Source organism: Polyodon spathula, chromosome 28 (genome assembly GCF_017654505.1).
Source record: "Polyodon spathula isolate WHYD16114869_AA chromosome 28, ASM1765450v1, whole genome shotgun sequence".
In the NCBI taxonomy this organism is placed as follows: Eukaryota; Metazoa; Chordata; class Actinopteri; order Acipenseriformes; family Polyodontidae; genus Polyodon; species Polyodon spathula.
In genome coordinates this window covers 8,322,780-8,332,906 of record NC_054561.1, presented here as the reverse complement: position 1 = coordinate 8,332,906, position 10,127 = coordinate 8,322,780, and the positions used below count along the sequence as shown (strand labels likewise).

Sequence of the window (10,127 nt, the reverse complement as noted above, 5' to 3'; positions counted from 1 at the left end):
TCCAGGCCCTGACGCAGAGAATCATCCCCATAGCATGATGCTGCCACCACCATGCTTCACGGTAGGGATGGTGTTCTCAGGGAGATGTGCGGTGTTAGGCTTACACCAAACATAGTGCTTAACTCTATTTTGGTCTCATCAGACCATAGAATCATCTTCCACTTGGTCTCAGAGTCTCCCAAATGCCTTCTGGCAAACTCTAGTCGAGATTTAATGTGAATTTTTTTCAACAATGGCTTTCTTTTTGCCACTCTCCCATAAAAGCCAGTTTTGTGAAGCATCCGGGCTATTGTTACCATATGCACAGTGTCTCCCAGCTCAGCCGTGAGAGACTGTAACTCCTTTAGAGTTGCCATAGGCCTCTTGGTGACCTCCCTGACTAGTGCCCTTCTTGCCCGGATACTTGGTTTTTGAGGACTTCTTGTTCTAGACAGATTCACAGTTGTGCCATATTCCCTCATTTCTTAATAATGGACTTTACGGTGCTCCGGGGGATATTCAATGCCTTGGAAATGTTCTTATATCCAACCACTGATTGGTGCTTTTGAAGAACCTTATTCTGGATTTGCTTTGAATGTTCCTTCGTCTTCATGATGTAGTTTTTGTTAGGAAATGTACTAACCAACTGTGGGACCTCCCAGAGACAGGTGTATTTAACCTGAAATCATGTGAAACACCTTCGTTGCACACAGGTGGACTCCATTCAACTAATTATGTGACTTCTAAAGACAATTGGTTGCACCAGAGCTTATTTAGGTGTGTCATAGCAAAGGGGGTGAATACTTATGTTATTATTTTCTGTTTTATATTTGTACTAAATTCAGAACAATTTGTAGATATTATTTTTTTACTTTGACATTATGATCTTTTTTGTGTTGATCAGTGGCTAAAAACTCCTAATTAAATCCATTTTGATTCCATGTTGTGACACAATAAAATGTGGAAAAAAAGTGGGGGGGGGGGGGGGGGGGGGGGGGGGGGGGGGGGGGGGGGGGTGAATACTTTTGAGAGCCACTGTGTGTGTGTACCTGTCGTCACAGCCTGACGGACACACAGTGAACACTCTGCACAGGGGCATTGACAGGAAAGAGTTCAGTTTTACATTCTTCTTTATTTAGTTATTTCTTTTCATGTATTTACTTGAATTATTCATGCTCATGATGCTTATACTGTATAATGTACTTTGTGACTTATTTGACAATACTACTAATGTTGCCATGCCAATAAAGGACCTTTGAATTTGAATTTGAGAGGGAGGTAGAAAGAGAGGCAGAGAGAGAGAGAGAGAGAGAGAGAGAGAGATACCTCAGCTCTTTCACATCAAGGAGACAGCTGTTCTTCCCTGCTTTTCACCGGTTTTGTCCCTCAGATCAAAGTTCTTTTTTTCCCAGAAACCAAAGAAGTGTTTTTTCTTCCAGCCCCAGGAACACAAAAGGCTCTTTCAGATTTGCTTTCATTAACTAGGGCAGCTGATTTAAAAGCCAGGCTGTTCTGGCCAGTGTGGCAAGGCTCTGTCACCTCAGGGGACACCTCTCTGGTTGAAGAGAGAGCTATGTTTACAGGTAGTATTCACCCCGTTCTGTGGAGGAGGGGCTGCTGCAGCTCCACGCTCCCCCTCAGCTCCACATCTCCACTGGTGTGACTGCACTTACTTCGCTTATATGAACAGTCTCATTGCATTCAAGCTGCCTGCTTGAGGAAACGATATGCTCTGCATGTAAACCAGCCTGGAAGCACAGCTGGAATCGGTTTTAAATGGGATTCCTCTCTCTCTGTCCTTTTGTTTCCAGTTCAAATCAATCACTTCTAAAAGCTTTGATTCCTTCTGCATGCCACCATAGCAAACGAGATCTCCTTTACAAGCAGGTTCCATGTGCTGTAGATGTACCAGGTGAGGCAGATGTTGTTTTTTTGTTTGTTTTATTTTGTTTTTTAATGATCTGATCTGATATTATATTAGGTTGAAGGAAGTTCTCAGTTTGCATGCCTTACTGTCAGGTAGTTGTATTTGCACTTCCTATGTAATTTTACTCTCTCCACCCCGACAGCACCACCGGCATTCCTGTCGTTAAAGCAACAAGCTTCTCCTCTGCAACCTGGCTGGGGTTCAACTAGAAAAGGCTCCCAGGTTTCAGCTCCCAATATTGATAATTATTGATGTGCTGTAGCACCACCATGTGGCAGAAATAGGGAACTACCTCAGGGTGTACAGAACATTCAAACAGGGTGGCATTGTCCCCTAGGGTTGATGTGCAAATGAACTGATGCATAATTCCTTGGTTTAAAGCACTTATAGATAACATAATAATTCCATGTGCTGTGTAGGTCTCAAATGTGCAGTATTGATGGAAACACATCTTATCGGAAGCAATGATGCCTGATACTAGACTACTTCAATAAAGCTTGGTTCTTTGGCAATGCTGCACATTTTTTACAGTACGTTGTTTTCGATGTGGATCTTTTTCACACATATTCTGTTATATATTGCTTTTAGATGTGTTTTTTCTTCCAAGGCAATGCGTTACAACACAATAGCACAGTAACAGAGCTGCAGTATGGACAGGGAACGTGCGCCTTTATTGCAAGTCTGTCTTTGGAGCGCTTACCAAGAATCTATCTGTGCATGTGCCCGGACAGTTTGTGGCTGTGAGCAAATGCTAATACTGATCAGGGAAATATGAAAAGCAGGGGCTAAATGCTGTGCCCATATATAATACAGCACTTCCACTAGAGGCCTTGAGAGATACAGTACATTCTGCTATAGCACTTCACTCCAGAGATTTTTATAAGCGGGAAATTAGAGTACTCGCACAAATTATTATATCTATGATTACCTATGCTGCTTTTCACTCGTGTTAGAAGCCACATTTATGTTGGATTTAAACAGCAAGTATTAATAATTGATATTATTAAACAAAACAATTACGTTTATGATGACTGGACTGCATCAGTATATAACGATAAAAACAAAATGTCTATGACTGGGATGAAATACGAGACTTCGCACAAAGGACTGGCAAAACAATCACGACAGTCCATCTCTGACAACAACGTGTTCACTGGAAACAGGCGTAGGAACAAACACTTCTGCAGGCGTTTCCCAGGCGGACGTTTTTTTTTACTGAACACTAACCGGAAGCTGCAAATGGCATGGAAAACGCGTTTGAGGGTTTGTTGTTGGTGAAAGTAAGTATATTTCTACACCAGGAGAGGTTTTTAAAACAAGACGAACAAGTGTTTGATCCGAGTCATACGCGGGGTGCTGTATGATCGTTTTCATCTTATTGCAAAAGCAATGCTGTGGCGTGACCAGTCATGACCTTCACGAGAAATGCGTGTAATGTGGGAATATAAATAACATGAGATACTAGGACTATATTTGTGTATAAATGACAGGTTTCATTGTGTGTGATGATTGCTGAAAAGAAAAGAGAAAAAAAGCATTTTGTAATATCATTTCTGTAATTGAATGTGATGCATTAACCCTTACAAAAAACCTACTGCGCTGTGTGGAAGCAGCGCTACCAGCCTATAGCACATAGACATTATTTTAATGAAGGTAAATGTTATTCGTCTATATCTAAATATATTAACATGGGAATATGGGCCATCGTGGATTAATAAGATCACACTAAAACATGGAATGGATTGTACTAGTGCTAAGGAGCAGGAGTATTTTTTTCCAGCCCTGAAACAAGTCCAGTAAAATAAAGCTGTATTCCTCAGATTGAAATCCCTGCTGTGTGTCCACCTGGATTCCATTCAGAACCAATTGACAGCTGAGGCAAACTTACATGCACACTGTTGCAGCTGCCTGACACAAGTACATACATACAACTGCTGAATACAGAAGACTTGTAGATAACCTGAAATGTTATTAAAAACCGTTCAGGTTTAGGTGCGTTTAATGCTAAAGAATCTCACGTTCCTAGTCAGCTGTTCTGTAACCCTGGGTGATCGATTCCATGCTGGGTGCATTCTTGTCTTCAAGCAGCGACGGTTCTAGAAGATTCTTCAGGATTCTCCAGTCCGTATGTTTGCTGCTCCTCCTTGTGTCCAAACCCAGATTCAGGCTGGGATGGGTGCAGGAGAGCACCTGCCCAGCCTGCAGAGTCCAGATAAATCAAGTTAAAAAGATATAAAGGTTCTACAACCCAAAGGGGGCAGTGGATGATCACATTCAGAAGGAACCTCATTAACTAACAATCTGCTTGTTTGTTTCCAGGCACAGTAACACACTGCACAGATGGCTGGCACTGCCCTGGCTGTCCGAGGGCTGGGGCTCCGATGCAGGCAGCAGCTCCTGCCCTGTTTGCTGCTGGGGAGTCACCTCTCTGCCTCACTCACACCCTCTCTCCTGGCTGGGACCCGTCTGTACTGGCCGGGCTGGACCCAGCCTCGCTGCTCCCTGCACTGCAGCCCCCTCACTCTGGCTGGACACAACAAGTGGTCCAAAGTGAAGCACATCAAAGGACCCAAGGACTCGGCCAGGAGCCGCGTGTTCGTGAAGCTCGCCATGATGCTGAGACATGCTGTGCGAGGTCAACAAACCTTTTTAATGAAGGCGTTGTTTAGTGAATTGCATTGTTGCTGTTTCTGCGTAGTTGTGATAGAAACAGTTTTGTGTCCCTTCAGATTTTGTTGCTGTTAAGTTTTCTCCAGCTCTAAATGTCTCCTTTTTGCACTTTGATCTTTCACTGTCGATGCTGGGACTATGTTTTGAAATGCCTGCTCTCCGATCCCCTGCCTTGTGTTCTCATGTTTTAAGCAGTTTAGAAAGATATGGGGTTGAACATTCAAACAGTAAAGAAGGTGAAATTACCATATGTTACCACCAGGTGTCACTCACTACACAGCAAGTGAAAAGCACGTCTTTTGTGAACAATACAACTGAGAGATTTTTAAACCACTTCCACAATTAAACTCTAACTAACTTCCAACATCAACTAGCAAATATCCTTCAAACATTATCATCCACATTAACATTGTTTTGTCTTGTTTTCTGTTTGCCTCGTGTTTTGTGTGTGAGCAGAAGGAGGCGCGAACCCAGACTTGAACACCCAGCTGGGAAACATCATTGAGCAGTGCCGAGGTGTGAACATGCCCAAAGCATCCATCGAGGCTGCGATGAAGGGAGCGGTGAGTGGACTGGCCTGCTGGGCTTCCAACAGCCTCATATCAGCTACTTTAAAAAAAAAAAAAAAAAAAAAAAAAAACATGTTACAAATGTCTTCATACATAAACACACATGCACGCACGCTCTCAAAGACATACACACACAGTTTATAATAGCAACAAACCCCTCTGCTGTGTGCATTAGCTGCTAGATTACTGACTGGTGTTAGCCAGGGGAGTGGTTCTGTTGTCATGGTCAGTTATCCGGCAGGTTGGATTTGGCCATTTCAGGTAAAATCGCCCAGTTTTACATAAAATATACCTTGACAAATAGCTATGAATCCACGTGCTGAATAACAACCTATAGATGACCACTGGTCAGTCCCCTTTAGAGTCTAGTGGACACACTTTTATATGAAGAAGAGTCATCACTCAATCAAAATAAAGAATATTCTGTCTCTTCGGGGCAGTCGTGGCATCAGGAGAAAAACCAGGCAGCCATGCTGGATATAAGCAGAGAAAGTGAGCGGACTGAAGCGGTGCCAAAATTCAGCTCACTGCTCATAATAGCCTCGGCTCTGCTGTTCCTTTCGTTCCGCTCTACTGCTTGCGATTCCCGCTTCAGACAAAATAGTATGCAAATATGATAAACTAGACGTTTTTTCCCCCACTGTGTTGCAAATTGTAGATGAGGTGTAATGCACATTCAGAAAGAAATCCTATTTAAATCGTCCTTATTATAAAAAGCCAGCATGAAGCGCTCCGAGAAGCTATCTAATGCCATTCCAAGATGCTTCCTCGTTATTACTGATTGGTACTAAAAAAATGCGTCCATTGAAAATGAAGTAAAAGTAAGGAAACCTCATCTTGCAATGAACAGGTTTTTAACAGGTTGCTATTGTGTTGAGTACGGTGTGGTGTACTCGCCTGTTTCAAACTTTGCATATGATTCGTATCAAATTATCTTTATACTGGGCTTGTTTGTATCCGAATATCTCACAGGTAGCTCAACCTAGGAACACGTGACTGAGTCTCAATGGGGCTGTGACGGACCACCCTGTTCTGTATGAACTATCCTTAAGAGTGCAGAAAACATAAACTGTGTTCACAGCGCTGTATTGGGGCAGTACCGTGGAACTGTATAAGAACAATGTAGGCTATATGATATCTGCAGACCGAGGGGGACACTGATGACGTTTCTCACATTTGAGCACAAATGCAGCTCCACAATCAGGAGAATATATATTGTTCCCTCCATTTTAAAAATGCAATTCTCAAGTTTGCAAACATAAAAGTGGCTAATTTTGGTTTGAAACTGGAAAATGAATGGTTACGATGCACAAGCATGATGGAAAATACTGTAAAGTGACTCAGCTCTCAGTTCTTCTCAGTGCTGTAAAGGAGCGGGCTGGAAATGTCTGCTCCAGCAACTACCCCGCTCCGCTCCCCTGCTCCACCAACTACCCTGCTCTGCTCCCTACTCCAGCAACTACCCTGCTCTGCTCCCTACTCCAGCAACTACCCCACTCCGCTCCCCTGCTCCACCAACTACCCCACTCTTTTCCCTCACTCCAACAACTACCCCGCTCCAGCAACTACCCCACTCTGCTCCCTGCTCCGCTCCCCCACTCCAGCAACAACCCCTCTCTGCTCCCCCGCTCAAGCAACTACCCCGCTCTACTCCCCCACTCCAGCAACTACCCCGCTCCGCTCCCCCGCTACATATGCAATTGGCTCGCTCAGCTCTGCTCGCGCTTCGCTCACACTCTCTGATAAGAAGTCAAAGACAAGGCCACTCTGCAAACTCCCCAGTGCTATTTGTTACGCCTTCGAAGTTTCAAGTCAATACAGCAAGTAATCCCAGAGACACAGATACAGCCACAGCAAGCATTTGTCAGGCCGATGGTTTTGGAGCAGCTCCCTGGAACCTGTTCTTGTATTGGGGGTTTCTCTCCCTATTTATGCCTCTGCTGCATGTGCTCCTGTGCTGTCCCTTTAGCCACTGGCTGCTAGTAGTTCATAACTTTGACATCTCTGCAGAACATGCCATAGTGATTGTCTATGGGTTCTCTACGGATAACTTTCCCAGCAATAGTTCAAAAAGTTGCGATCAGGCCTGCATAGGGAGCCCTGTTAACCCCATCCCTGCCCCTGTGTTCCAGGACAAGTCCAAGGCCTCCTCGTACGCTCTGTATGAGGCGAGGGGTCCTGGGGGCTCTTCACTGCTCATCGAGATCCTAACCGACAACAACACGCGATCCCACCAGGAGATCAAACACATCCTCAACAAGAACGGGTAGGGATCTGCTGGGCTGGACAAAAGCATCACCAATCTTCATCACAGTTTTTAAAAGCTGCTGCCAGTGGTGTAACTCAAACTGAATACCAGACAGTATGTGAATCCCAGCATTGTGTCCCAGTGTGTGTGAGACACTGGGCCTCTGTGTGTGAGAGAGACTCTGCCCCTGTGTGTGTGTGTGTGAGAGAGACTGTGCCCCTGTGTGTGTGTGTGAGAGAGACTGTGCCCCTGTGTGTGTGTGAGAGAGAGTGTGTCCCTGTGTGTAACGCTGTTCTCTGCCTCCACACAGGGGGGCGCTGAGTGACGGGGCGCGGCACAGATTCCAGCGGAAGGGGGTGGTGGTGTCAGCAGGAGAGGTACCACTGGACCGGGCCCTGGAGCTTGCCATCGAGGCCGGAGCCGAGGATGTGAGAGAGATAGAGGATGAGGAGGAGAGACCCCTGCTGCAGGTCAGAGCAGAGCAACCGTCGCGATGTTCACTCCTCTCCTGTCTGTCTTTCTGTCTGTCTGTCTGTCTACTATGCATAGTGACTGCATGGATTGCAACTTTGACCCGCACGCAATTTAGCTGAAGTATCTCTCTATAATACTGTGCATCAAAAGTGTGCATCAAAAGTTTGTCTAAGAAACTAAGTAGACAAAGATTTCAGCTCATTGCAGCTAGCATTCTGAATGAAGTCTAATTGATGTGTGAGTTTATTAACTGAATGTTTCTTCTTGAGTCACATTGTTGGTTTTCAATACTTCATGCAGTCCTGGTCTATTCAGCATGTCTCTGCTCTCGTTTTAGTTTCTCTGCGATGTGTCGTCTCTGCGCTCGGTCCGAGAGGCGCTCCAGGCCCTGGGCGTGCAGACACTCTCCGCGGGGCCCGAGTTTGTGGCCTGCACCTCGGTGCAGCTGTCCGACTCGGAGCTGGAAGCTGCCTCGAAACTCTTGGAGCTGCTCAACGACTGTCTTGACGTGATCCGAGTCTACGACAACATCCAGCCCCTTAGCTGACGCCAGGGCTGGGGCTCCCTTGGACCCTTGCACAACGTCGAGACGGAGACAGGGGAAGACAAGCATCCGCAGGAACAATGCGTGCATTCTGAAAGTGGTTTTAGCTGCAGGGGCCAAAACTCCCTTGCCCAGCATGTGAAAACTGCTTCCCATGTTGCCGTACACTCAAGGTTATCAATATAATTTCCAGCCTGTTGTATCTCGAGAAGCAAAATAAAAATGAAAGGAGTGAAACCCCTGTAAACGCACACTGTTTTTATAATCAAACAGGGCTCTGCAGCTTCTGAGGACGTCTGAAAGCACTGTTTGCATTCTGTCTGTACAGTAACGCTGTTTGTTAGGGTTATTTACAGGCCCAGTTTAGAAAGAGTATTAGAGGCTTCATTTATGGATCAGACCAGCTGATTTAAACACTGAAAAGGGAATTGCTTGGAACAGCAGAAATACCACATAGACTGTCAATCAGTAATTATATCAATTTCATTATGGACTCGCAGATTATGTCAGGACCCCCTTTTTGTTCTTTTTTTGATGATCTATTTGATCTGTTTTTATTATTTTTATCGCGACAATTTTTCCATCCTGAATAAAGCATCAATAAGTGTCTCTGACACCAGAAGAGTAAGTGTGAGGGCTCAAGGATTCACAGCATGCAAGCTGCATGTACAGGAATGGTGCTGCAGGGATGGCACATTCAAACTTCAGTTAAGGCCGTTTCATACTGTAAGTTCATCTTTTATTTGTTGTTGTTTGTATGATACAATCTACACAACCCCCAAACCTTCCAGGACGCTCTTGTAAGTGAGATGCTCCATCGCAAGAGTTTCAAACACTGAAACGAAATAAAATCAATACAGAGCAGCATGTGGGTTTCACCCTTGAGTTGTGTGTGAGTTGTCACAGCTTCAGTCCTTTGTGGTGAAGTGCTCCACACTACCAGTACAGTTATTATCCCTGGAGACAAGCATGTCATGGAGGTGGTCGTGCGAGTGTCACACTGCACGTTTCATCATGTATCTAGAAACTGCTTATCTAATTGGGATGATAATTGGTATTAATGTTAGTTAGCATATGTTTTTGAGAGTAAGATTGTGGGGATATTTGAAAGCATCTGAATGTCACACTCATATTTTACACGTCTCTAGCCTGGAGAAGCGCTCATGAAATTTTGATGAAACATGGCGTACACGTTGTTGGTGGCATACACCACTGAGAGTAACACAGGCTGCATGTATATGCTTTCACAGATTTGTTTCACTGTCTTGGGAATCACTTTCTGTGAGACTTTGCATTGCTATTTCTGTGGTGTGCTACTCTCCCATCATACTGATCACTCTAGTTTTGAATATACAGCTGCTGTGGGGGCTGGATGTTGCAGTCATGCTTGTTTCTAAGAGTTTGAGCGGGTGCGTTTATCCTTTGATACAGTGTTACCTTCCCAGGGATCTCTGTAGATGAGCTTGTCAGATTGGTTTCAACACGCTTAAAAAAAACTTTGACATTTTTTCCAACCGCTCTGAGGAAAATAACCAGTTGAAGCAGCTCTTCTGTGTTTCAGCTGGCACTGCTGCAAAGATTCACAATGTATAAGGTGCCGTCTGGCATGCGGTCCCTGAGTGCTGTGGCCTGGGCAATACTGCTGTGTGCAGATCAACTCAACAGGGTCCCATGCAATACTGCTGTGTGCAGATCAACTCAACAGGGTCCCATGCA

The 10,127-nt window shown here is 44.8% G+C and overlaps 1 protein-coding gene across 1 annotated transcript; it reads left to right on the top strand.

The window, feature by feature from the left end:
* The first annotated feature begins 3,085 nt into the window (after positions 1–3,085).
* LOC121302020 (translational activator of cytochrome c oxidase 1-like) lies at positions 3,086–8,648 on the top strand. The gene is made up of 6 exons (XM_041231804.1): positions 3,086–3,186; positions 4,226–4,541; positions 5,033–5,139; positions 7,278–7,411; positions 7,704–7,863; positions 8,205–8,648. The coding sequence occupies exons 2-6, from the start codon at positions 4,247–4,249 to the stop codon at positions 8,412–8,414; spliced, it is 906 nt and encodes a 301-aa protein (XP_041087738.1). The 5' UTR covers positions 3,086–3,186; positions 4,226–4,246; the 3' UTR covers positions 8,415–8,648.
* Positions 8,649–10,127: the final 1,479 nt, after the last annotated feature.

What these genes read in the sequence shown, in the direction of transcription:
- LOC121302020 (XM_041231804.1), top strand. Translation starts at nt 4,247, where the DNA reads ATGGCTGGCACTGCCCTGGCTGTCCGAGGGCTGGGGCTCCGATGCAGG. An exon ending in GCTGAGACATGCTGTGCGAG is followed by an intron (nt 4,542 to 5,032) that starts GTCAACAAACCT and finishes GTGTGTGAGCAG; the next exon opens with AAGGAGGCGCGAACCCAGAC. An exon ending in AGGCTGCGATGAAGGGAGCG is followed by an intron (nt 5,140 to 7,277) that starts GTGAGTGGACTG and finishes CCTGTGTTCCAG; the next exon opens with GACAAGTCCAAGGCCTCCTC.